The sequence below is a fragment of the Leiobunum rupestre genome, chromosome 3, assembly GCF_980474605.1.
Source record: "Leiobunum rupestre chromosome 3, qqLeiRupe1.1.hap1, whole genome shotgun sequence".
In the NCBI taxonomy this organism is placed as follows: domain Eukaryota; kingdom Metazoa; phylum Arthropoda; class Arachnida; order Opiliones; family Sclerosomatidae; genus Leiobunum; species Leiobunum rupestre.
The window spans coordinates 22,491,172-22,518,548 of NC_143386.1; the positions used below are offsets into that span (position 1 = coordinate 22,491,172).

The 27,377-nt window shown below is 38.6% G+C and overlaps 3 protein-coding genes, 1 long non-coding RNA gene and 1 pseudogene across 4 annotated transcripts; 2 read left to right on the forward strand and 3 right to left on the reverse strand.

The window, feature by feature from the left end:
• Positions 1-2,390: 2,390 nt before the first annotated feature.
• On the reverse strand, positions 2,391-2,627 carry LOC149949822 (uncharacterized). The gene is made up of 2 exons (XR_016479967.1): positions 2,596-2,627; positions 2,391-2,526 (listed from the first exon to the last, which is right to left on the reverse strand). It is a non-coding gene; the product is annotated as an uncharacterized LOC149949822 (long non-coding RNA).
• A 9,805-nt stretch (positions 2,628-12,432) lies between these two features.
• Positions 12,433-13,092, forward strand: LOC149949823 (death-associated inhibitor of apoptosis 2-like). Its single transcript, XM_090169309.1, has 2 exons — positions 12,433-12,453; positions 12,638-13,092. The coding sequence occupies exon 2, from the start codon at positions 12,646-12,648 to the stop codon at positions 13,006-13,008; it is 363 nt and encodes a 120-aa protein (XP_090025435.1). The 5' UTR covers positions 12,433-12,453; positions 12,638-12,645; the 3' UTR covers positions 13,009-13,092.
• Positions 13,093-15,270: 2,178 nt separating this feature from the next.
• On the reverse strand, positions 15,271-17,082 carry LOC149949824 (uncharacterized; annotated as a pseudogene).
• A 631-nt stretch (positions 17,083-17,713) lies between these two features.
• LOC149949825 (death-associated inhibitor of apoptosis 2-like) lies at positions 17,714-18,373 on the forward strand. The gene is made up of 2 exons (XM_090169311.1): positions 17,714-17,734; positions 17,919-18,373. Exon 2 carries the CDS (start codon positions 17,927-17,929, stop codon positions 18,287-18,289), a length of 363 nt encoding a protein of 120 aa, XP_090025437.1. The 5' UTR covers positions 17,714-17,734; positions 17,919-17,926; the 3' UTR covers positions 18,290-18,373.
• Positions 18,374-20,551: 2,178 nt separating this feature from the next.
• On the reverse strand, positions 20,552-27,011 carry LOC149949826 (uncharacterized). Its single transcript, XM_090169512.1, has 4 exons — positions 26,010-27,011; positions 25,571-25,959; positions 21,870-22,433; positions 20,552-21,737 (listed from the first exon to the last, which is right to left on the reverse strand). Exons 1-4 carry the CDS (start codon positions 27,009-27,011, stop codon positions 20,552-20,554), a joined length of 3,141 nt encoding a protein of 1,046 aa, XP_090025638.1.
• Between the last annotated feature and the right edge of the window lie 366 nt (positions 27,012-27,377).

The window sequence follows — 27,377 nt, forward strand, 5'->3', positions numbered from 1 at the left end:
TCCAAGTCAGCTAGCGACTTTTTTTAAGTAACTACTAACTACAATTAAAATCAAAGGATCTGCTATATTTTTCATGCTTTGAAAATAATTCATTAAAATCTCGAGTTTTTAAATATATGTAAAACACGAAGGAGCAGATCTTTTATCACAAATTTTCAAAAATTATATTTAATTTAGTTTATAATAATATAGGGAACTCAAAAATTAAAAAACAAAAAATCAAAAAAATTACTTACTTCAACCTTTCTCCCAGTTATTAGTTTCGTTTTAAACTTGGTTTACGTTTTAGTTTTACATTGCTATTCTAGAAAATTCCAAAATTCCTTTAGAGTGTATCAGTAAAACCACTTACTTTAAGTATTTTTTTAATCCGTTCGGTCTAATAGTAGATTACGCACCTATAATCCATGATATTTTCATTTAAATTCAAATTATAACGAATTGAAAGTTTGAAGAAAATATTAATTTAGTTTGAAAATGAAATCCTTTTATAGTACTCTGAAGGGCTCTTAATACGTTTTGAACTTCCAAAATAAATTAATATACTAAGTTACGTTTAAAAGAACCTTTTGTAACAATTCCAATATGTAAATATAGGTTAAAGGATTGAAAAAATACTTAATTATCCACTCTAAAGTCCATTTTTCAGGTATTAGTAAGAGAGAAGGGTGTCCCGCTGGTGATTGAGAATTTCATTCTCAATCACCAGAAGGACACAAAGAGCTTGGCTCCCGCCGTTCACCCGCGCCTCTCCCGTTCCTCCCCCACCCGCGCCTCTCCCCCATCTCAATCACCAGAATTTCTAATCACCAGAATTTCTAATCACCAGATTCTCCCGTTCACGGGTTGCTTTCCCCCATCTCAATCACCAGAATTTCTAATCACCAGATTCTCCCGTTCACGGGTTGCTTTCCCCAACCCCCATTCACTGGATACTTTATCTCTCGTTCACCAGCTCCTTTCCCCCATTGCTTTCACCCCTTCTAATCACCAGTTGCTTTCCCCCATCCCCATTCTCCAAAATTAGTTTTCCTCGCGCAGATATCTGGAGATTAGATTTTTTACCCGTTTGCTTATCGCTTCAGAACCCCTTAATTTTCTAATCTCTAGGTAATAAAAACAAGTTATTTACATTTAATTTTTTATTTTAGAACTTTGTTTTACATGTTAGTAGGTACTATCAGATATTCCATTAGATGGTTATCTTGTACATTACACAATTAAAACAAATTAAAGTAGTTAAGTTTACAGGCATTTAAATGGGGTGAAACGATCTCCTGCAACTTAATTTAATTAAAAGTTCTAACTCACGTATTTGTAGTGTTTAGCAACAGTATCGTCTGACATCCGAGGGACAGTCACAAACGTCTTCTTCTGGTACAGGTGAGAAGCTTTTGTCAGAGACCGTAGTTGCTTTTGGCGTCGGGGGAATGTCCCATTCTAGCGAAAGGTACTTTTTTTCCGATGGTGAATTATCCCTCGACGGACAGTGTGGAAAGAATCTAGCATGTTCCCATTCTGGTACGTCTCCTGATTCCCATCCTTCTAATACGACATGGCACTTGTAACATCGTACTTCATCGCCCCGCTGAATATAGTAGAATCCAGCCTTCGCTAGTTGTTCCTTAGTAACGTGCGGATTTCTCCAGTGACGAAAAGTTTCAAGTCGATACGCTTCGATGTCCATACTGTAAACTGATAGTTTCTATAAGCTATTGTCAACATTCTTAAGCCTAATTGGTTAAGCCTAAATTTCAATAAATGTTTTTCTATTTATTTTGGTTAGACTCTATGACTATTTGACTAGAATCTAAGTCTATTTACTTCAATTTAAACAAGGCCTAATTTCCCTCTACAGTAAAATAATAAAGTCACTTACTTTTACGGAAATCCTGAAGCCTTTGCCAGTAAATAGAGTCGAGAAGGCGGGGAACGGAGCACGAAAATCTACGTGTCTCTTCTCGATGAGGTCCAGGAACTAAAAGAACGTTGAGTCGTATATCTAGAGATCAAATAACACTCGAAACTTCAAGTAAATCCTGATTTCTCATTGGCTGAAACCAATTGACGTCACGGGAGAATGTAAAATGTAACCAAAAATAGAGGTTACTGCTCATCGGTTAGCGATAAAAAATTCGTCACGTGTTAAATTAGGCAAATTAGAATAGCTGAAAATACATTGCGCTTACTTCGCACTAATTTACTTCTGATACAACTTTGATAAAAATTAATCCTGTTTCGGGGGGAACCCCCAGGAGGAAATCTTAGAGACTATTAACTCGGTAGAATACACTATTTTAGCAATTGCAATTGCATATAATCCTTGTTATTGTAATGTTTGATATATACTGAAATGATTATTGTTGGATAGGAAAATAAAAGAATCGTGATAAATGTTAATTTTTTTATTATAAAATAATTGGGACGATGAGTAGTATCCTACTGGAATGTATTTCGCCCTCATCGTCCCAATATAATTGATGTTCCCAGACTTGAAGAAGCTTCCTGGGCTCTCCAACCTCAAAGCTAACAGAACAATACATAAAATTTTAACTTTAGTACAGTATAAATAATTCGTGAAATTTAATTTATTACCTTATTCTAATCTCAAATTTAATAGAATCATCGCTCGCACTTTGCATTAATATCCCCTTAATTTCTTCAATTCTACATGAAGAAAATTAAAATCTAAAATTTTTGTTCTAAAAGTTATTTAAATCTTAAAATAATATTTACCTCATTTTTGATTTCGATTTAGTTTTTGCTCCAAGCAAAGAAAAAGGTAGGAATAATTTGTTCTAATTGATTTACTCCCTTTTTATACCATTTTCCATCCCCACCAATTCCTAGCCCCTATATCCTATCTCCTTCTTTTCCGTGATGAAATCTAAGTTAGTGATTGAGTGTGGAATCTATTCAGTGTGTAAATAAGTGGGTAAAGTCTGTAAATTTTTCCATTGGTTAAATAGTGTTCGTAGATAATTAATTTCGTGAGACTGGGAATTTCCACCATCTTCCTCTTAGCGTACGTCACGAGAAGATGGTTTAGGTTCGTGCAAAGTCTAACAAATTTACAGATAAGAGTCCGCATTGTAGTACGTTCTTGCATCGGACTGGGTTGACTTAACGAAATTCTGGAAAAAAAGGGTAAGCGATTTTCAATAAAGAGTCTTTTTTTGTTACGTTTTTTAAAGTATTTATTAAGAGTGAAAAAAGTTACATAGGAAAAATTGTTTACAATTGTTTTTTTCGCGTACATGAGTTTATATTATTAAATAAAATGGTAGAGTCAAATTTCAATCTTTTTTATCATTACAAGACCCAAAGCTAACTAAATCCCTGTTAAATTATCTAAGGCAATGTTTTTTTCACCAATCTTATTTTGCGTGTACTAAAGATATTTTGTTAATGACGGGTAGAAAACATATTTCAATGGTTCAAGACGGTAACAGATTTCAATGACTTTTAGAAAGTACTTTAAATAGAACGTACAGGAATAATGCAATAATATATTTCTACCAATGTTTTGTTTTGTTTTCATGCTAGATTGCGTAAACCACCCACGTTGTCCTAACTAGTTTACCAATACTTTCTGATTCAATTTTAATTTTTTTGTTTTGGATGGTTTATTTTATTCGAAAGTAAATGGTTTGGCGCTCATAGAAGCGCGCGCATGTTTTCGAGAGAGGTCGGGTCATATCTCTAAAAGATACCAGATAGCGTGGGAATATATTGTTTTATCCTCTGGAACCGGATTTTTTCCAGTCAGTCACCATACCTCTCTCTCTAGCTAATGGATTCGCTAAATTCGATGTGATGATTTTTCTAGCATGATTTGCGAAAGATAAAAATATCTTGCTGTCGTTTTTTTCCCAATTTTTGGAAAACTTTTGGTAGTACGTTTTTGTACTCTGTCCTTTAGTTCTATGCAAAATATACATTACGCAATATTCGCCGCAAACGTTACTAGTTAGTCCTTGCAATCGTCTTTTGCTAAATGTCCACGTCTTACACATTGAATTTAAATATTTTCTGATTGTGGGTAAAAATGGCGGAAGCCCCATTGAATCAAAATAGAATCCCCGTTTTCGGCCATCGACGTAGACGCAAATCCAATGAGAACCTGTTTCTCCCCTTTTATCAAAATTAATGATAAGCGATTGCGGATATTTCACTATAGGTTTTAAATTATCTGAAGAAAACACGCCTAAAAAGTTCGGTGTTTTATACAGTGCCTGAGATAAGTCCACGTTTGTCGTAGTCATTTTAATAGTCTCGAATAATGTTCCTATTTTTATCTATCTGTAAACAAGATTGAAATTCAGCGTACACGATAACGACCGTAGAATCTTTTAAAGGGGTACCAAATCCTAAATCTAAACGTAGTTGCCCTCTCTTTACGGGGTTCCAAAACGTGACGTCACTGGCCGAATTGTCGGGGGTTAAATCAAAAGCATATAGGGCAAAGCCTAGAGGAAAGTGAGCCAACGCAATGTGATTTCCCTCGTCTTGGTAGAGTATCCCAGATCCCGAGAATATCGAATGATAGGCTAGCGTAAATTGTTTACTATTAAAATTAGGGGTCAACGCTTTCGAAGGGATTTGTTCGTTATCAACGTATAGAGCCAGATAATTTAGGTCGAAATTTTCAAAATTATAAGGATTAGACTTAACGGAGCCCTTATACGCTTTGTTGGTGGCTAAACCAATAATGACTCTGTTGGGCATCGGACCTAAGAATATATTGTCAAAACTATCGTTCTGAATAGAACTAGCTAATGTTTTAACTTTAATTTCAGTACGAGTAAAGGGATATTTGGCATTGCTACGTAATAATCCTTGCTGATGGGCTAATAAAATTTTAGGCATAATTTTAACTTTACGTACAATTAGAGCAGCGTCTATAAATTCGACTTTATACACGTCGACAGTGTCGCTAAAAAGGGTAAAATTATCGCTATTTCTAGTGAGTGAAACCTTAAGTTGTACGCCATTAATTAAATATTTGTTGAAATTAAAAATGTCACAAAAAATGTTCCCGTAAAGTTCAATTTCTTTTGATTCAGCAGCTAGAACCTGACGTTTTATGAATCCTGCGTTTGTTATCAGATCCATACTTCCAGCCGTGTCATCGTACCATCCAGATGTCGCAAGGTGAGTGTTTTTTGCATCGTACCCAAAGTTGAGCAAGGTTTCGATATAGGCCCTATAGGGGTAATTTGAGGCCGATGGTGAAACCGTCGTATCATTGAGTTTCACTTCGCATTGTTTGAATAGCGAATGCAGAGAATTGTTCACGAGCGAAACGTTAGACCCGGCATCCAAGTTGTCACCGTTGGTTTTGACGATTTTTACTTTACAATATATCATTGTCATTGCCAAATCTGTGTAAGAGTCTCCCGTACCCGGTACCACGAATTCGATGATAGAACTGCTGTCGATAGATGAAACTGGCTTACACCATACCGTTTGACCCTTTTCAACGCTGAGTTGAGTTGGTAGTTCGTTGAAAATATTTAATTCGCTTTTAAGTACTTCCATTTTTTTTTAGAGAGCAAAAATATCGCGAACCGTACGCGTGAACTTGCGGCGTTTAACTGAACTCTTTTTCTTCTTCTTCAATGCTTTCTTAGTAGTTTTTCTTCTCTTGCGACGACCCGAACCTTCTTGCGCTGCCATTTCGTCCACAGTTTCTGTCATTCGTTTATTGGCCGACGTTTTTAAGTCCTGACCTTGCAAGACGTCTCCGAGTACTTTCTTTCCTGTAGAAAGGGCCCTTTTTCCCACGTATTTGGCAGACTGTTTTAGGAATGGGAATACAAACCTAGCTAGCCCAGAAAAAAAGCTACCAATTCCGTGTCCTTTTTGTCCCGCAAACCCAGAGAAATAAGGTAAATCTACTCCGCCCCCCGCCTGATTTAAATAATATTGCATGTAGGGACAATTTCTATCGACGTACTGATAAGCCATTTTTTTTTTTACTGAGCTCGTCGTAAATGTACTTTACACGTGACTGAACCAAACTGAAATGGCACGAATTCACCTAAACTAGTTCTTATATTAATGTCGATACAGTCAAAATAATTTCTACTCAGTTTAAGGTAATGCGGAGAATCGAAAGTTTTTGAAACGGTTGATCCATTGGGGGCGTTTTGGTCTACAACAATTGTTCGCAAAAGGGGGGCTAATGTATCCCCAACCATTTCATTTCCTACCAAATCGGAATACACGAACATAAGATCGGGGATGAATAAGTTTAATTGCATAGGGGAATCTGATCTGAATGCTACCTTAGGTGAAATATCAGTAACATTATCTCTAAATCCTAAAATTTTCCTCAACTTTGGCGTTAACTCGAGTTGATAATAATGTTTACTATAGGAAGTGTATTGTACGTGTCCACTTTCTAAACTATATTCAAATTTTCCTAATGAATCATTATCGAACTCTGAATTAGCGCTTTCCTTTAAATCAAGGTTCAAACTTTTAATACTTTCATTAAGTACGGCCAAAAGTTCATGAGGATTTTTGTAGTAGCCCTGAGGTATCTCGCGGAAGTCGTAGGTATATTTGTAATCTACTATGTGGGCTGGAGGTTTCGATAGTAATTCCTTAATTTCTATTCCACATCCCATTGGCTCGCTTACGTTATAAAAAGATAAAGGATAAATAATTTCTACCAGAGCAATTTCCCAATCTCCGCGTAAACTAATGGGTTTGGCCAACGTTGTAGAATACGAGGCTAGAGTATTTTCTGAATTATTCTTATTCTTATCTCTAGTATTACTAGGAAGAGTTATGTAAATCCCAGACGTCATCTTGATTAACCCAACTATTAAACGATGGAGGATATCCTAGCCAACTAACGTACAATTGTTTTACTCCGTTTTTAGTTCTCTGACGTAAAATCTTGTTTAACTTGAACGAACGAGGCGCACTGACCTTTTGAAGCTCTCTCGAATAGAACGTCCCTTTTATATCGATTTCTGATAGGTCTTTTATTTTATAAACGGGAGGATGTCTTTTAACTATAGCTACGACTTTAAATATTTCTTCGGTATAATTAGCTTCGAAACCCTTTTGAAATATCATTTTAGTTGTATTTATTCTAACCAAATCCCCTACTTGGAATTGCGGTTTCATTTTCAGTTTCTCGGCATAATATTTAGAGTAGATATTATTGTACACACGTAATACGTTATTTTCCGAAACGTCATTAGGGGCCATTTTAATTGAGCTATGATAAGAGGAATTGTACGCTTCGACCAAGTCCTGTAAGACTTCCAAATATCTATTTGTGGAGTGATGGGTAAAATATCTATACATTTTTGTTTTTAACGTTCTATTAAACCTTTCTACGATAGAGGCTTTTATTTCGTCATTTTCGGTACTAAAAAATTTAACTTTATTCTTTTTGAAATATCCTTGTACTTCTTTATTCCTAAATTCCGTGCCCTTGTCCGATTGAAATTTATCTGGAAATCCGTCTTTAAAAACAATTTTTATATTTTTCAAAACCTCTTTCCCCGATTTAGTTTTAAGAGGTAACCCCCACGCTTTTCTACTAAAACAGTCTATAATTGTTAAAATGTATTTGTACCCGTCATTATCTGCCTCTAACGAGCGCATATCGTTAATATCAGCCTGGTATTGTTCCCTTATATTACTAATTACTATTTTATTTCGTTGAAACTTTTTATATTTCGGCCTATGCATCGTAAAAGCGTCGATTCCTCTTAACCATTTTTCTACAGTTTCCCTACTTAAGCCGTGAGACTTTACGGACTGGAATAACCTTTCAGCGCCTCCGAAAGAAGCCGGATGCTTCGGGTTAAAATATATTTTTTCTAAAATAGCTTCGCCCATACTTTAGACTTTTGCGCGCGACTCCTTGTTTGTTTATAAGAGTGAAGAGAAGAGTCAGACGTGGAGGAGTGATCTCGGTCAAGGCTACGAGTGGGACGGGGCTTATCTGTCCTGCGCGCACGCCCACTTTGAGGAACCGGATACTCGCGCTTAACGGGAGAACGTCGTTGTCGGGTTCTCGGAGCTAGCGGGGAGGGAAAGCCTTGGATTGCCGGTGAAGAGTTAAATTGGGTTAAATTGGAAATAAACGCGAAATATCCGATAGGTTTTGGGTGGGTTTTAGGATTTAAATACGCTTTGGTAATTTCGCTAATATTGGAACCTTTAATAGGTCGACCGTTTATTACGAGCTCCCCGTTTTCATCCCACCGTATTCTTTCGGGTACAGTTTCCAACTGATCCACCATGCTTTGCGCTTTTTGGTAATATATCAAAGGCAAATCGTCTATCCAGTCCCTACTTAGCGAGTCGAATGCGGGGGCAATTTCGATTTCTTTAGGGGCCGAGGCTTGCTTACGTAGATTTCCGTGTCTCATTAAAGCTTGTTCGTATAAAATCCATTTCGAGGCGTCGTCTAAATCTTTCATATTTAATATTTGGTCCATCTTAACGTCTAATTCAGAGACTGTCAGAGCGAGGGGGTGCGGGAACGGGTCTGGCTTTAAAACGCCGCTAGGGACGAGAATCATTTTTCTGGCGTGTTTCATTGTTTACTACCGAATATAGAACCAAGAAGGGTTGAAACGACGGGTAGAAGAAACGAGAAAAATCCGCCCCCAGACTGAACTAACAATTTCTTTTTACTTTTCCAAGCTACCCGCTTACTAGCTAGTTTTCGAAGGGTATTTTTATGACGAGATAACCTGGTTTTTTGGGTATTTGATAGTTTTACGTTACCAATTAAAGTGTTATGAATACATTCACTGATAGCGTCTATGAGGGATTTGTCGGCTTTAGCTAAAATGGCTTTTCTTTGAACGGGTTTGCAACGACCGAGATATCGGAGAACGTCTCTCTCGATACGTACTCTACGAGACATGATTCATAACTGATAGAAATTACGAAATGTTAGTTCTATTTATTTATTTAGGGAGATAAGCGTAGCACGTTTCTCCCGGTAAAATATTAGTCAAGACTCTTTGATCTTCGGGACAAGTTTGAGTTAAATTGAATACTAGGTAACCGTGAGGTCTCGAAGTCGCGTCTTCGTAAGCGTCAACTACAAAACGCCACTTATCAGGGAACATTTGTCTAGCGAGATAAGCCACTTGCTGACGGTCTCGGGGGCTTTTCAATAAAATTATGTAATGCGAATTCAGGGAAATGGATCTGCTATCTTTTGATTGATGGAATAAGTTCTGTGTAATAAAAATAACGCTTAGAGAACGGTGATGGGTCCCTTTCACGAATAAATCACCAATTTGACCTTTACTCTCGCTCATCTGGTCGTCGATAACTAATAATATAGGATCTTTTCCGTCATAATCAGATAAAACAGGCAATCCTTCTTTAAAAACTACCCTGTGCTTCATTTTATCGTATAGAGCTTGCCATTCTCCGTAATACCAATGTATTTCTTTGAAACCCGGAACAAACATTTCTTCTTCGTGATTAATTATAGATTCAATTAAATAGCTTTTGCCACTCTGACTCGGGCCTGCCGTTACGCAATTAAACGGATGAATAAATTGCATGGTTATCTCCCTTCGAGTACTAGCGTACAAATGAAAATTGTACGTTCTCAGCTAAGCGCTGAATGCTGTCCGTACTGAGGGACGACATGATAAAATTATCTTCCAAAGATAAAGAGTGACATGTGTCATCTGATTCTAGAAAGGGTGAGGGAGCATCCATAGGCGTATACGAGGGCGAAAAAACGTACTTCGTCAGGTGGAATAGAACTAGGTCTTAAAAGGGGTGAAGGTAAATTATCGATAGGGGGCGAACAGATTTGATGGGTTAGTTGATATTCTCTAAGATAATCTCGTACCATTGTCATTTCTTTTAAACGTTCCAATTGCGAATCAGTTACTGTAGTTAAGGAAAGGGTAGGGTCTTGGGTATCAGTTAAATCTATTATTTCCATTTCTGGAGAATTGGGTAAAGTTACTATGGGTACTTCCGGGAGCTCGTTATCAGTTATATCAATCAATTCAGGGGAGTCGATTATAATCATTTCCGGGGTATCAACTAAATTAATTTCTGGGTATTGTACACCTTTCATTTTAATGCCGATTTACTTAAACCTTATTCAAAAAATTACGATAAAAAAAATCAAAATAAACTTACGTAGAGAGAGAGAGAGCGCGCTTCAAAAATCCTGGTACTAGACGCACAAAGAACAACAATAGAGTGACGTTCCCCCGGTTCAGGCACCCCCCCTTATATAGGGCCTAGGGGAAGATAGTAAGCTTATCTCTTATTCCCAAAGAACTTGTTCAGTTCTCGAGAATATATTAGGGTTATGCTAAAATTTATACTTATTTACGCAAAATATTCCATTTAACTTCATTTCCGATATGGACACTGAAGTACAAACATCTGCCATAATCACCGTCCTGAAACAACCTTCTAAAATTATAGCCGTAGTGATTATTTTAATTACAATTTTCTTATTTGAGTTCATTTTGTGGTATTTTGAAAACGTTTCTACCGTAAAATTGTAACTTTTTCACTGTAGTTCACAAAATGGTATTAAAAGTATACTAATTTTATGTTAATTTCTATTAATTGTATTGTTTTCTAGGATATGATTGCATCACAAGCTCTCGAGAGGAAACTACAATGGGTTTTTTTCTTCTTCCAAGTGGATTAATATGTGACGTCAATGGGAATAATTAGAGGCAGTTTCGAGCACGGGACGGTTTAATTTCGAGTGTCTAGAACGGTTATCTCAGAGAGAGAGAGAGCCGATAGAATTTGAGGGTTATTTGAAGTTTAGATCACGTGATGAATTAATCTCAACAAGATAGGAACTGATTAATCTCACATGCGTCATTTCTCTCTGAGACGCTGAACTGAAAAGAAGTGCATCCGCTTTGCTCTCCTCATCTACCGTAAACATGGAAAAACGATCTATTGGTAAGCATTATTTTATTAATACTATTACTATTTCAATAGACAAAGGCTTAACATTTTCATTTTCTATAGCCGAGACGCATACCGTATCCAAACGCAGGGGCCAAGAAAGACGTATCAACATAAAAATCACGTTAGGAGGATCAGTCTACATTTCTTTTGGTTTCGACGGATCAAAATTACAAGTTCTCTTCTTCAAAAAATCGAACGAAAATATTCTGTTCCTGACCTCCGAAGCTTTCACCAATCTACTCTCTCTTTGGGGAGAGCTTTTCGCCGCTACGCAAACCGGAGCATCGTCTCTAACCCACAACATCATCGACTATCACGACAACAACGTATCCGTCGTCGCCACTACCAACAACATCAAATTGAACTCTGCCTACGGTCATGTTCTGGATCTGGGAGCTCGCGAAATCGGTGAGTTCCAAAAAAAAATTGATTTTATTCGGTTTCAAATAAATCTTTTAAACGAACATAAAAATGTTATCGAATGCATGTACTTAGCTATTGTTAAAAACCTTAAAAAAATTCACGAATTATTATATGGAAAACCTTTCGAGGGTTTATTTTTGTACCCTGATCAATTTAATTCGTACCATCAAGTAAAATCTTATTTTGGCTGTTTTAAATCACCCTCGGAAGTACTACAAGATTTTACTAATTTACTCGTAGATAATCAATTAACCTGTAAACTTAGCTACTTTAATTTGTTTTCATTGTGTAATGCACAAGATAACCATCTAATGGAATATCTGATAGTACCTACTAACATGTAAACAAAGTTCTAAAATAAAATAAAAAATTAATTAAATTGAAAATAACTTGTTATTATTGCCTAGAGATTAGAAATTAAGGAGTTCTGAAGCGATAAGCAAACGGGTAAAAATCTATTCTCCAGATATCTGCGCGAGGAAAACAAATTCTGGAGAATGGGGATGGGGGAAAGCAACTGGTGATTAGAAGGGGTGAAAGCAATGGGGGAAAGGAGCTGGTGAACGAGAGATAAAGTATCCAGTGAATGGGGGTTGGGGGAAAGCAACCCGTGAACGGGAGAATCTGGTGATTAGAAATTCTGGTGATTGAGATGGGGGAGAGGCGCGGGTGGGGGAGGAACGGGGGAACAGAGGGAGCCAAGCTACAGCCCCGAAACAGGATTAATTTTTATCAAAGTTGTATCAGAAGTAAATTAGTGCGAAGTAAGCGCAATGTATTTTCAGCTATTCTAATTTGCCTAATTTAACACGTGACGAATTTTTTATCGCTAACCGATGAGCAGTAACCTCTATTTTTGGTTACATTTTACATTCTCCCGTGACGTCAATTGGTTTCAGCCAATGAGAAATCAGGATTTACTTGAAGTTTCGAGTGTTATTTGATCTCTAGATATACGACTCAACGTTCTTTTAGTTCCTGGACCTCATCGAGAAGAGACACGTAGATTTTCGTGCTCCGTTCCCCGCCTTCTCGACTCTATTTACTGGCAAAGGCTTCAGGATTTCCGTAAAAGTAAGTGACTTTATTATTTTACTGTAGAGGGAAATTAGGCCTTGTTTAAATTGAAGTAAATAGACTTAGATTCTAGTCAAATAGTCATAGAGTCTAACCAAAATAAATAGAAAAACATTTATTGAAATTTAGGCTTAACCAATTAGGCTTAAGAATGTTGACAATAGCTTATAGAAACTATCAGTTTACAGTATGGACATCGAAGCGTATCGACTTGAAACTTTTCGTCACTGGAGAAATCCGCACGTTACTAAGGAACAACTAGCGAAGGCTGGATTCTACTATATTCAGCGGGGCGATGAAGTACGATGTTACAAGTGCCACGGCGTATTAGAAGGATGGGAATCAGGAGACGTACCAGAACTTGAACATGCTAGATTCTTTCCAAACTGTCCGGCTAGGGATAATTCACCATCGGAAAAAAAGTACCTTTCGCTAGAATGGGACATTCCCCCGACGCCAAAAGCAACTACGGTCTCTGACAAAAGCTTCTCACCTGTACCAGAAGAAGACGTTTGTGACTGTCCCTCGGATGTCAGACGATACTGTTGCTAAACACTACAAATACGTGAGTTAGAACTTTTAATTAAATTAAGTTGCAGGAGATCGTTTCACCCCATTTAAATGCCTGTAAACTTAACTACTTTAATTTGTTTTAATTGTGTAATGTACAAGATAACCATCTAATGGAATATCTGATAGTACCTACTAACATGTAAAACAAAGTTCTAAAATAAAAAATTAAATGTAAATAACTTGTTTTTATTACCTAGAGATTAGAAAATTAAGGGGTTCTGAAGCGATAAGCAAACGGGTAAAAAATCTAATCTCCAGATATCTGCGCGAGGAAAACTAATTTTGGAGAATGGGGATGGGGGAGACAGAGCTGTGTGATTCAACGTCTTAACGCAGCGATGTCTCGGGAGGTAAGCAACATGAAGAAAGTCATCTAGTTTCTACTCTCTCGAGGTTAAACTAAAGCCTGCTTCCCATTGGCTGTCGTCTCAGAGAAAACAGAGAATCGTAAGCTTATCATTCGAGATTTTTCTTTGTGACGCGTGGCAACTCAGCGTTAAGAATTCTAACGGAACCGATAACCCACTCGACCGCATTTCAAATTAATAATTTTCAGATTTTTTTTGCATATTGAAAACCAAACCACGTGATTTAGGACCGATTCAGCCGTAACTCGGAACCAGTTCACCCTACGGACCTGCGGTTGGTCGCACTCGATTCAGCTTGGAAAATACCCCCAGGTGCGACCTCCAACAAGACCGGATTCGCTCCCTCAAAAACTATGTTGTCCACCCCGCATTGCTGTGGACTCATCGGATCCTCAAAGTAGACACCAAAAACCAATTTTAAGAGCCACATTGCAAGTTGGGACAAATTTTGCTGTTGAGCTACCCTCTTTCGATCGTACTAAGCGAAATTAAATGCAACTTAGAGGTCGGCGTTTGAATAAGAAATTATACGATTGTTTATATTTATCCATAACCGGGAATTATTCAGAAATATTCGAAAAAATGATTAATTTTGCATCTTAAATCGTAGTTTAATCGTATAATTTATTCGTATAAAACAAAATAATACTAATTTTAATGATTAATTGAAATTTTTGCGGTTAATTTATTTGTTCCGCCGATCTCTAATGCAACTAACCTTGTCTCTACGCCTGCGAAGAGCAATACGAATATAAATCTCAAAAATGTTTCGTAGGACTTCCTCGTTGACTTTCGAGGCGAAAATTTTGTACGACCAACTTTTAATTAAATATATTTATTCGCAAAAATGAACAACTTGGTAATTTTCCAGAAAAATTCAATGTGGAAAAATTTCCGAAAACATTTCCGAATTGAGGAACCAGGAACCAGGTAAAATAAATTTTAAGATTCAGGAAAAATATTGAGGGGCTCTGATAAATAATTTAGGTAGTAACTACTTGTTTCTTGTTTTTGTTCAAGACGGAATATCAATTTGAAAATTGACATTTTTCAGGGATGCAAATTTTATTTGCAGGTTCGAACGTACACTCTACAACTTTCGCCTTTGTCTGATGCATATCGGTAAAAAAATACTTTTTGACAACCACAAAATCTTTTTTTCTGAAATTAACAAATTAAAAACGTTTCTTTGTAAATATCTAAAACCCGACAATTTCATAACCCTAGATTAAATAGATATGAGGAAATGCTCTAGTCAATTGGAAAATTTTCCAAATTTTGTCCCTATACGCCTTTGGGATGCGGTGGATGAACCCACATTTACTGGGTGTTATAGCATTGGCTAAATGTGAATTTTGTATAAATTAAAAAACAATTTTCAAAAACCAATTAATGGACCATGACTGAAAAAGCCAACACGTCTTAATTAGTTGGGAACAAATAAAAAGAGAACATAAAAATGACAGAAAAACCACGTGTTTCGTAGGTTTGGTTCTAAAATTCAGTAGTTTGTTCTTCAGAACCTTGAAGAGAGTGTTCATGTTCATTGAGACACCCTAGCAGTTATCCCCAGTTGGCCGATATCCCAAATCTTCTAGTTTGACGACAGACGGAACACCCACAAGCTCCATGAAGTCATAAAGGGGCTCTTCTTTGATGGCGCTGATATCGACTGCGAGGCTTTCAGTGCCAAGTACCGCCTCCCTCTTAACGGGTAGGGTCGCCGTTGGGTCAGCGTCCGGGTCGGGAACTTCGCGTTGTACGACGTGGGCGGAGTCGGGGTTGTCGGTGCAAGATTGAATCTGTTCATTTGTCACGCGTCGCATCTGCACCGAACAAGACCTAATTCCCCATTGACGACAAAGGCTCTCAATCAGCCGTGGTCGTGAAGGTGTTCTGTGTCGTGGATCTGGGTCGTGATTGGTCGAAGCGCCACTTTGGTTTCCTGGAAGACCATGAATTCGAAGGTGAGCTCGGAGGGTTCTTTTCGTGGCGAAGCTCTGGTCGCAAATTCGGCACTTGTGTGACATTGGCCTCTGGCGTAAAGCACTTTTTCTCGGTGAGATAATTTTATCTCGTATCTGGCCCGGTATCCACGCTTTGGACATCCATTTGGTTTCTCACCCGTGTGAGTTCTTTGGTGCGAAATCAAATGGGTCTTTTGTGAACCTGCGTAACTACACTGGTCACATTGAAATGGTTTCTTGCCCGTGTGAGTTCTTTTATGGTAAATCAAATAGCTCTTTCGTGAACATGCGTAACTACACTGGTCACATTGAAAAGGTTTCTCGCCCATGTGAGTTCTTTTATGGTAAATCAAATAGCTCTTTCGTGAACATCCGTAACTACACTGGTCACATTGAAAGAGTTTCTCACCCGTGTGAGATCTTTTATGGTAAGTCAAATCACTCTTTTGTGAACATGCGTAACTACACAGGTCACATTGAAAGGGTTTCTCACCCGTGTGAGATCTTTTATGGTAAATCAAATAGCTCTTTCGTGAACATGCGTAACTACACTGGTCATATTGAAAGGGTTTCTCACCCGTGTGAGATCTTTTATGGTAAGTCAAATCACTCTTTTGTGAACATGCGTAACTACACTGGTCACATTGAAAAGGTTTTTCGCCCATGTGAGTTCTTTTATGGCAATTCAAAAAGCTATTTCGTGAACCTGCGTAACTACACTGGTCACATTGAAAAGGTTTTTCGCCCATGTGAGTTCTTTTATGGCAAATCAAAAAGCTATTTCGTGAATATGCGTAACTACACTGGTCACATTGAAAGGGTTTCTCACCCGTATGAGATCTTTTATGGTAAATCAAATAGCTCTTTCGCGAACATGCGTATCTACACTGGTCATATTGAAAGGGTTTCTCACCCGTGTGAGATCTTTTATGGTAAGTCAAATCACTCTTTTGTGAACATGCGTAACTACACTGGTCACATTGAAAAGGTTTTTCGCCCATGTGAGTTCTTTTATGGCAATTCAAAAAGCTATTTCGTGAACCTGCGTAACTACACTGGTCACATTGAAAGGGTTTGTCGTCCGTGTGAGTTCTTTAATGGTAAATCAAATAGCTCTTCCGTGAACATGCGTAACTACACTTGTCACATCGAAAGGGTTTTTCACTCGTGTGAGATCTTTTATGGGAAATCAAATCCTTCTTATCTGAACATGCTTAACTACACTGGTCACATTGAATAGGTTTCTCGCCCGAGTGAGTTCTTTTGTGCGAAATCAAATGGGTCTTTTGTGAAAATGCGTAACTACACTGGTCACATATAAATGGTTTCTCGCCCGTGTGAGTTCTTTTGTGCGAAATCAAATGGGTCTTTTGTGAACATACGTAACTACACTGGTCACATAGAAATGGTTTCTCGCCCGTGTGAGTTCTTTTGAGGGAAGTCAAACTGTTCGTATGTGAACATGCGTAACTACACTGGTCACATTGAAATGGTTTCTCGCCCGTGTGAGTTCTTTTATGGGAAATCAAATAGCTCTTTCGTGAGAAAGGTTTTCTACACTGATCACATTGAAATGGTTGCTCGCCCGTGTGAGTCCTTTTGTGCATAATCAAACCGTTCTTCAATGCAGATGCGTAATTACACTGGTCACATTGAAATGGTTTCTCGAAGGTATGTTTTCTTGTGCACTTGTGTTTCTTCAATTCTCGGCTGCTCATTTTGCCAGTTTCACGCTTCAAGGTAACGTGTAGGCTCTTTTGGATTGAGGAATCGGTCTCGCTGCTACGACTGGGAGGATTTGTTGCGTTGGTTTTCGATGATTAGAAGGGGTGAAAGCAATGGGGGAAAGGAGCTGGTGAACGAGAGATAAAGTATCCAGTGAATGGGGGTTGGGGGAAAGCAACCCGTGAACGGGAGAATCTGGTGATTAGAAATTCTGGTGATTGAGATGGGGGAGAGGCGCGGGTGGGGGAGGAACGGGGGAACAGAGGGAGCCAAGCTACAGCCCCGAAACAGGATTAATTTTTATCAAAGTTGTATCAGAAGTAAATTAGTGCGAAGTAAGCGCAATGTATTTTCAGCTATTCTAATTTGCCTAATTTAACACGTGACGAATTTTTTATCGCTAACCGATGAGCAGTAACCTCTATTTTTGGTTACATTTTACATTCTCCCGTGACGTCAATTGGTTTCAGCCAATGAGAAATCAGGATTTACTTGAAGTTTCGAGTGTTATTTGATCTCTAGATATACGACTCAACGTTCTTTTAGTTCCTGGACCTCATCGAGAAGAGACACGTAGATTTTCGTGCTCCGTTCCCCGCCTTCTCGACTCTATTTACTGGCAAAGGCTTCAGGATTTCCGTAAAAGTAAGTGACTTTATTATTTTACTGTAGAGGGAAATTAGGCCTTGTTTAAATTGAAGTAAATAGACTTAGATTCTAGTCAAATAGTCATAGAGTCTAACCAAAATAAATAGAAAAACATTTATTGAAATTTAGGCTTAACCAATTAGGCTTAAGAATGTTGACAATAGCTTATAGAAACTATCAGTTTACAGTATGGACATCGAAGCGTATCGACTTGAAACTTTTCGTCACTGGAGAAATCCGCACGTTACTAAGGAACAACTAGCGAAGGCTGGATTCTACTATATTCAGCGGGGCGATGAAGTACGATGTTACAAGTGCCACGGCGTATTAGAAGGATGGGAATCAGGAGACGTACCAGAACTTGAACATGCTAGATTCTTTCCAAACTGTCCGGCTAGGGATAATTCACCATCGGAAAAAAAGTACCTTTCGCTAGAATGGGACATTCCCCCGACGCCAAAAGCAACTACGGTCTCTGACAAAAGCTTCTCACCTGTACCAGAAGAAGACGTTTGTGACTGTCCCTCGGATGTCAGACGATACTGTTGCTAAACACTACAAATACGTGAGTTAGAACTTTTAATTAAATTAAGTTGCAGGAGATCGTTTCACCCCATTTAAATGCCTGTAAACTTAACTACTTTAATTTGTTTTAATTGTGTAATGTACAAGATAACCATCTAATGGAATATCTGATAGTACCTACTAACATGTAAAACAAAGTTCTAAAATAAAAAATTAAATGTAAATAACTTGTTTTTATTACCTAGAGATTAGAAAATTAAGGGGTTCTGAAGCGATAAGCAAACGGGTAAAAAATCTAATCTCCAGATATCTGCGCGAGGAAAACTAATTTTGGAGAATGGGGATGGGGGAGACAGAGCTGTGTGATTCAACGTCTTAACGCAGCGATGTCTCGGGAGGTAAGCAACATGAAGAAAGTCATCTAGTTTCTACTCTCTCGAGGTTAAACTAAAGCCTGCTTCCCATTGGCTGTCGTCTCAGAGAAAACAGAGAATCGTAAGCTTATCATTCGAGATTTTTCTTTGTGACGCGTGGCAACTCAGCGTTAAGAATTCTAACGGAACCGATAACCCACTCGACCGGATTTCAAATTAATAATTTTCAGATTTTTTTTGCATATTGAAAACCAAACCACGTGATTTAGGACCGATTCAGCCGTAACTCGGAACCAGTTCACCCTACGGACCTGCGGTTGGTCGCACTCGATTCAGCTTGGAAAATACCCCCAGGTGCGACCTCCAACAAGACCGGATTCGCTCCCTCAAAAACTATGTTGTCCACCCCGCATTGCTGTGGACTCATCGGATCCTCAAAGTAGACACCAAAAACCAATTTTAAGAGCCACATTGCAAGTTGGGACAAATTTTGCTGTTGAGCTACCCTCTTTCGATCGTACTAAGCGAAATTAAATGCAACTTAGAGGTCGGCGTTTGAATAAGAAATTATACGATTGTTTATATTTATCCATAACCGGGAATTATTTAGAAATATTCGAAAAAATGATTAATTTTGCATCTTAAATCGTAGTTTAATCGTATAATTTATTCGTATAAAACAAAATAATACTAATTTTAATGATTAATTGAAATTTTTGCGGTTAATTTATTTGTTCCGCCGATCTCTAATGCAACTAACCTTGTCTCTACTCCTGCGAAGAGCAATACGAATATAAATCTCAAAAATGTTTCGTAGGACTTCCTCGTTGACTTTCGAGGCGAAAATTTTGTACGACCAACTTTTAATTAAATATATTTATTCGCAAAAATGAACAACTTGGTAATTTTCCAGAAAAATTCAATGTGGAAAAATTTCCGAAAACATTTCCGAATTGAGGAACCAGGAACCAGGTAAAATAAATTTTAAGATTCAGGAAAAATATTGAGGGGCTCTGATAAATAATTTAGGTAGTAACTACTTGTTTCTTGTTTTTGTTCAAGACGGAATATCAATTTGAAAATTGACATTTTTCAGGGATGCAAATTTTATTTGCAGGTTCGAACGTACACTCTACAACTTTCGCCTTTGTCTGATGCATATCGGTAAAAAAATACTTTTTGACAACCACAAAATCTTTTTTTCTGAAATTAACAAATTAAAAACGTTTCTTTGTAAATATCTAAAACCCGACAATTTCATAACCCTAGATTAAATAGATATGAGGAAATGCTCTAGTCAATTGGAAAATTTTCCAAATTTTGTCCCTATACGCCTTTGGGATGCGGTGGATGAACCCACATTTACTGGGTGTTACAGCATTGGCTAAATGTGAATTTTGTATAAATTAAAAAACAATTTTCAAAAACCAATTAATGGACCATGACTGAAAAAGCCAACACGTCTTAATTAGTTGGGAACAAATAAAAAGAGAACATAAAAATGACAGAAAAACCACGTGTTTCGTAGGTTTGGTTCTAAAATTCAGTAGTTTGTTCTTCAGAACCTTGAAGAGAGTGTTCATGTTCATTGAGACACCCTAGCAGTTATCCCCAGTTGGCCGATATCCCAAATCTTCTAGTTTGACGACAGACGGAACACCCACAAGCTCCATGAAGTCATAAAGGGGCTCTTCTTTGATGGCGCTGATATCGACTGCGAGGCTTTCAGTGCCAAGTACCGCCTCCCTCTTAACGGGTAGGGTCGCCGTTGGGTCAGCGTCCGGGTCGGGAACTTCGCGTTGTACGACGTGGGCGGAGTCGGGGTTGTCGGTGCAAGATTGAATCTGTTCATTTGTCACGCGTCGCATCTGCACCGAACAAGACCTAATTCCCCATTGACGACAAAGGCTCTCAATCAGCCGTGGTCGTGAAGGTGTTCTGTGTCGTGGATCTGGGTCGTGATTGGTCGAAGCGCCACTTTGGTTTCCTGGAAGACCATGAATTCGAAGGTGAGCTCGGAGGGTTCTTTTCGTGGCGAAGCTCTGGTCGCAAATTCGGCACTTGTGTGACATTGGCCTCTGGCGTAAAGCACTTTTTCTCGGTGAGATAATTTTATCTCGTATCTGGCCCGGTATCCACGCTTTGGACATCCAATTGGTTTCTCACCCGTGTGAGTTCTTTGGTGCGAAATCAAATGGGTCTTTTGTGAACCTGCGTAACTACACTGGTCACATTGAAAAGGTTTCTCGCCCATGTGAGTTCTTTTATGGTAAATCAAATAGCTCTTTCGTGAACATGCGTAACTACACTGGTCACATTGAAAGTGTTTCTCTCCCGTGTGAGATCTTTTATGGTAAATCAAATAGCTCTTTCGTGAACATGCGTAACTACACTGGTCACATTGAAAGAGTTTCTCACCCGTGTGAGATCTTTTATGGTAAGTCAAATCACTCTTTTGTGAACATGCGTAACTACACAGGTCACATTGAAAGGGTTTCTCACCCGTGTGAGATCTTTTATGGTAAATCAAATAGCTCTTTCGTGAACATGCGTAACTACACTGGTCATATTGAAAGGGTTTCTCACCCGTGTGAGATCTTTTATGGTAAGTCAAATCACTCTTTTGTGAACATGCGTAACTACACTGGTCACATTGAAAAGGTTTTTCGCCCATGTGAGTTCTTTTATGGCAATTCAAAAAGCTATTTCGTGAACCTGCGTAACTACACTGGTCACATTGAAAAGGTTTTTCGCCCATGTGAGTTCTTTTATGGCAAATCAAAAAGCTATTTCGTGAATATGCGTAACTACACTGGTCACATTGAAAGGGTTTCTCACCCGTATGAGATCTTTTATGGTAAATCAAATAGCTCTTTCGCGAACATGCGTATCTACACTGGTCATATTGAAAGGGTTTCTCACCCGTGTGAGATCTTTTATGGTAAGTCAAATCACTCTTTTGTGAACATGCGTAACTACACTGGTCACATTGAAAAGGTTTTTCGCCCATGTGAGTTCTTTTATGGCAATTCAAAAAGCTATTTCGTGAACCTGCGTAACTACACTGGTCACATTGAAAGGGTTTGTCGTCCGTGTGAGTTCTTTAATGGTAAATCAAATAGCTCTTCCGTGAACATGCGTAACTACACTTGTCACATCGAAAGGGTTTTTCACTCGTGTGAGATCTTTTATGGGAAATCAAATCCTTCTTATCTGAACATGCTTAACTACACTGGTCACATTGAATAGGTTTCTCGCCCGAGTGAGTTCTTTTGTGCGAAATCAAATGGGTCTTTTGTGAAAATGCGTAACTACACTGGTCACATATAAATGGTTTCTCGCCCGTGTGAGTTCTTTTGTGCGAAATCAAATGGGTCTTTTGTGAACATACGTAACTACACTGGTCACATAGAAATGGTTTCTCGCCCGTGTGAGTTCTTTTGAGGGAAGTCAAACTGTTCGTATGTGAACATGCGTAACTACACTGGTCACATTGAAATGGTTTCTCGCCCGTGTGAGTTCTTTTATGGGAAATCAAATAGCTCTTTCGTGAGAAAGGTTTTCTACACTGATCACATTGAAATGGTTGCTCGCCCGTGTGAGTCCTTTTGTGCATAATCAAACCGTTCTTCAATGCAGATGCGTAATTACACTGGTCACATTGAAATGGTTTCTCGAAGGTATGTTTTCTTGTGCACTTGTGTTTCTTCAATTCTCGGCTGCTCATTTTGCCAGTTTCACGCTTCAAGGTAACGTGTAGGCTCTTTTGGATTGAGGAATCGGTCTCGCTGCTACGACTGGGAGGATTTGTTGCGTTGGTTTTCGATGATTAGAAGGGGTGAAAGCAATGGGGGAAAGGAGCTGGTGAACGAGAGATAAAGTATCCAGTGAATGGGGGTTGGGGGAAAGCAACCCGTGAACGGGAGAATCTGGTGATTAGAAATTCTGGTGATTGAGATGGGGGAGAGGCGCGGGTGGGGGAGGAACGGGGGAACAGAGGGAGCCAAGCTACAGCCCCGAAACAGGATTAATTTTTATCAAAGTTGTATCAGAAGTAAATTAGTGCGAAGTAAGCGCAATGTATTTTCAGCTATTCTAATTTGCCTAATTTAACACGTGACGAATTTTTTATCGCTAACCGATGAGCAGTAACCTCTATTTTTGGTTACATTTTACATTCTCCCGTGACGTCAATTGGTTTCAGCCAATGAGAAATCAGGATTTACTTGAAGTTTCGAGTGTTATTTGATCTCTAGATATACGACTCAACGTTCTTTTAGTTCCTGGACCTCATCGAGAAGAGACACGTAGATTTTCGTGCTCCGTTCCCCGCCTTCTCGACTCTATTTACTGGCAAAGGCTTCAGGATTTCCGTAAAAGTAAGTGACTTTATTATTTTACTGTAGAGGGAAATTAGGCCTTGTTTAAATTGAAGTAAATAGACTTAGATTCTAGTCAAATAGTCATAGAGTCTAACCAAAATAAATAGAAAAACATTTATTGAAATTTAGGCTTAACCAATTAGGCTTAAGAATGTTGACAATAGCTTATAGAAACTATCAGTTTACAGTATGGACATCGAAGCGTATCGACTTGAAACTTTTCGTCACTGGAGAAATCCGCACGTTACTAAGGAACAACTAGCGAAGGCTGGATTCTACTATATTCAGCGGGGCGATGAAGTACGATGTTACAAGTGCCACGGCGTATTAGAAGGATGGGAATCAGGAGACGTACCAGAACTTGAACATGCTAGATTCTTTCCAAACTGTCCGGCTAGGGATAATTCACCATCGGAAAAAAAGTACCTTTCGCTAGAATGGGACATTCCCCCGACGCCAAAAGCAACTACGGTCTCTGACAAAAGCTTCTCACCTGTACCAGAAGAAGACGTTTGTGACTGTCCCTCGGATGTCAGACGATACTGTTGCTAAACACTACAAATACGTGAGTTAGAACTTTTAATTAAATTAAGTTGCAGGAGATCGTTTCACCCCATTTAAATGCCTGTAAACTTAACTACTTTAATTTGTTTTAATTGTGTAATGTACAAGATAACCATCTAATGGAATATCTGATAGTACCTACTAACATGTAAAACAAAGTTCTAAAATAAAAAATTAAATGTAAATAACTTGTTTTTATTACCTAGAGATTAGAAAATTAAGGGGTTCTGAAGCGATAAGCAAACGGGTAAAAAATCTAATCTCCAGATATCTGCGCGAGGAAAACTAATTTTGGAGAATGGGGATGGGGGAGACAGAGCTGTGTGATTCAACGTCTTAACGCAGCGATGTCTCGGGAGGTAAGCAACATGAAGAAAGTCATCTAGTTTCTACTCTCTCGAGGTTAAACTAAAGCCTGCTTCCCATTGGCTGTCGTCTCAGAGAAAACAGAGAATCGTAAGCTTATCATTCGAGATTTTTCTTTGTGACGCGTGGCAACTCAGCGTTAAGAATTCTAACGGAACCGATAACCCACTCGACCGCATTTCAAATTAATAATTTTCAGATTTTTTTTGCATATTGAAAACCAAACCACGTGATTTAGGACCGATTCAGCCGTAACTCGGAACCAGTTCACCCTACGGACCTGCGGTTGGTCGCACTCGATTCAGCTTGGAAAATACCCCCAGGTGCGACCTCCAACAAGACCGGATTCGCTCCCTCAAAAACTATGTTGTCCACCCCGCATTGCTGTGGACTCATCGGATCCTCAAAGTAGACACCAAAAACCAATTTTAAGAGCCACATTGCAAGTTGGGACAAATTTTGCTGTTGAGCTACCCTCTTTCGATCGTACTAAGCGAAATTAAATGCAACTTAGAGGTCGGCGTTTGAATAAGAAATTATACGATTGTTTATATTTATCCATAACCGGGAATTATTCAGAAATATTCGAAAAAATGATTAATTTTGCATCTTAAATCGTAGTGTAATCGTATAATTTATTCGTATAAAACAAAATAATACTAATTTTAATGATTAATTGAAATTTTTGCGGTTAATTTATTTGTTCCGCCGATCTCTAATGCAACTAACCTTGTCTCTACGCCTGCGAAGAGCAATACGAATATAAATCTCAAAAATGTTTCGTAGGACTTCCTCGTTGACTTTCGAGGCGAAAATTTTGTACGACCAACTTTTAATTAAATATATTTATTCGCAAAAATGAACAACTTGGTTATTTTCCAGAAAAATTCAATGTGGAAAAATTTCCGAAAACATTTCCGAATTGAGGAACCAGGAACCAGGTAAAATAAATTTTAAGATTCAGGAAAAATATTGAGGGGCTCTGATAAATAATTTAGGTAGTAACTACTTGTTTCTTGTTTTTGTTCAAGACGGAATATCAATTTGAAAATTGACATTTTTCAGGGATGCAAATTTTATTTGCAGGTTCGAACGTACACTCTACAACTTTCGCCTTTGTCTGATGCATATCGGTAAAAAAATACTTTTTGACAACCACAAAATCTTTTTTTCTGAAATTAACAAATTAAAAACGTTTCTTTGTAAATATCTAAAACCCGACAATTTCATAACCCTAGATTAAATAGATATGAGGAAATGCTCTAGTCAATTGGAAAATTTTCCAAATTTTGTCCCTATACGCCTTTGGGATGCAGTGGATGAACCCACATTTACTGGGTGTTATAGCATTGGCTAAATGTGAATTTTGTATAAATTAAAAAACAATTTTCAAAAACCAATTAATGGACCATGACTGAAAAAGCCAACACGTCTTAATTAGTTGGGAACAAATAAAAAGAGAACATAAAAATGACAGAAAAACCACGTGTTTCGTAGGTTTGGTTCTAAAATTCAGTAGTTTGTTCTTCAGAACCTTGAAGAGAGTGTTCATGTTCATTGAGACACCCTAGCAGTTATCCCCAGTTGGCCGATATCCCAAATCTTCTAGTTTGACGACAGACGGAACACCCACAAGCTCCATGAAGTCATAAAGGGGCTCTTCTTTGATGGCGCTGATATCGACTGCGAGGCTTTCAGTGCCAAGTACCGCCTCCCTCTTAACGGGTAGGGTCGCCGTTGGGTCAGCGTCCGGGTCGGGAACTTCGCGTTGTACGACGTGGGCGGAGTCGGGGTTGTCGGTGCAAGATTGAATCTGTTCATTTGTCACGCGTCGCATCTGCACCGAACAAGACCTAATTCCCCATTGACGACAAAGGCTCTCAATCAGCCGTGGTCGTGAAGGTGTTCTGTGTCGTGGATCTGGGTCGTGATTGGTCGAAGCGCCACTTTGGTTTCCTGGAAGACCATGAATTCGAAGGTGAGCTCGGAGGGTTCTTTTCGTGGCGAAGCTCTGGTCGCAAATTCGGCACTTGTGTGACATTGGCCTCTGGCGTAAAGCACTTTTTCTCGGTGAGATAATTTTATCTCGTATCTGGCCCGGTATCCACGCTTTGGACATCCATTTGGTTTCTCACCCGTGTGAGTTCTTTGGTGCGAAATCAAATGGGTCTTTTGTGAACCTGCGTAACTACACTGGTCACATTGAAATGGTTTCTTGCCCGTGTGAGTTCTTTTATGGTAAATCAAATAGCTCTTTCGTGAACATGCGTAACTACACTGGTCACATTGAAAAGGTTTCTCGCCCATGTGAGTTCTTTTATGGTAAATCAAATAGCTCTTTCGTGAACATGCGTAACTACACTGGTCACATTGAAAGTGTTTCTCACCCGTGTGAGATCTTTTATGGTAAATCAAATAGCTCTTTCGTGAACATGCGTAACTACACTGGTCACATTGAAAGAGTTTCTCACCCGTGTGAGATCTTTTATGGTAAGTCAAATCACTCTTTTGTGAACATGCGTAACTACACAGGTCACATTGAAAGGGTTTCTCACCCGTGTGAGATCTTTTATGGTAAATCAAATGGCTCTTTCGTGAACATGCGTAACTACACTGCTCATATTGAAAGGGTTTCTCACCCGTGTGAGATCTTTTATGGTAAGTCAAATCACTCTTTTGTGAACATGCGTAACTACACTGGTCACATTGAAAAGGTTTTTCGCCCATGTGAGTTCTTTTATGGCAATTCAAAAAGCTATTTCGTGAACCTGCGTAACTACACTGGTCACATTGAAAAGGTTTTTCGCCCATGTGAGTTCTTTTATGGCAAATCAAAAAGCTATTTCGTGAATATGCGTAACTACACTGGTCACATTGAAAGGGTTTCTCACCCGTATGAGATCTTTTATGGTAAATCAAATAGCTCTTTCGCGAACATGCGTATCCACACTGGTCATATTGAAAGGGTTTCTCACCCGTGTGAGATCTTTTATGGTAAGTCAAATCACTCTTTTGTGAACATGCGTAACTACACTGGTCACATTGAAAAGGTTTTTCGCCCATGTGAGTTCTTTTATGGCAATTCAAAAAGCTATTTCGTGAACCTGCGTAACTACACTGGTCACATTGAAAGGGTTTGTCGTCCGTGTGAGTTCTTTAATGGTAAATCAAATAGCTCTTCCGTGAACATGCGTAACTACACTTGTCACATCGAAAGGGTTTTTCACTCGTGTGAGATCTTTTATGGGAAATCAAATCCTTCTTATCTGAACATGCTTAACTACACTGGTCACATTGAATAGGTTTCTCGCCCGAGTGAGTTCTTTTGTGCGAAATCAAATGGGTCTTTTGTGAAAATGCGTAACTACACTGGTCACATATAAATGGTTTCTCGCCCGTGTGAGTTCTTTTGTGCGAAATCAAATGGGT

Bases quoted from the DNA above. Each gene is read 5' to 3' on its own strand.
- LOC149949823 (XM_090169309.1), top strand. From the start codon at position 12,646: ATGGACATCGAAGCGTATCGACTTGAAACTTTTCGTCACTGGAGAAAT.
- LOC149949825 (XM_090169311.1), top strand. From the start codon at position 17,927: ATGGACATCGAAGCGTATCGACTTGAAACTTTTCGTCACTGGAGAAAT.
- LOC149949826 (XM_090169512.1), bottom strand. From the start codon at position 27,011: ATGGGCGAAAAACCTTTTCAATGTGACCAGTGTAGTTACGCATGTTCA. The intron at 25,960-26,009 runs GTGCTTTACGCC...ATTTGCGACCAG, and splicing joins AATTATCTCACCGAGAAAAA to AGCTTCGCCACGAAAAGAAC. The intron at 22,434-25,570 runs GTCTGTCGTCAA...AAATCCTCCCAG, and splicing joins ATGGAGCTTGTGGGTGTTCC to TCGTAGCAGCGAGACCGATT.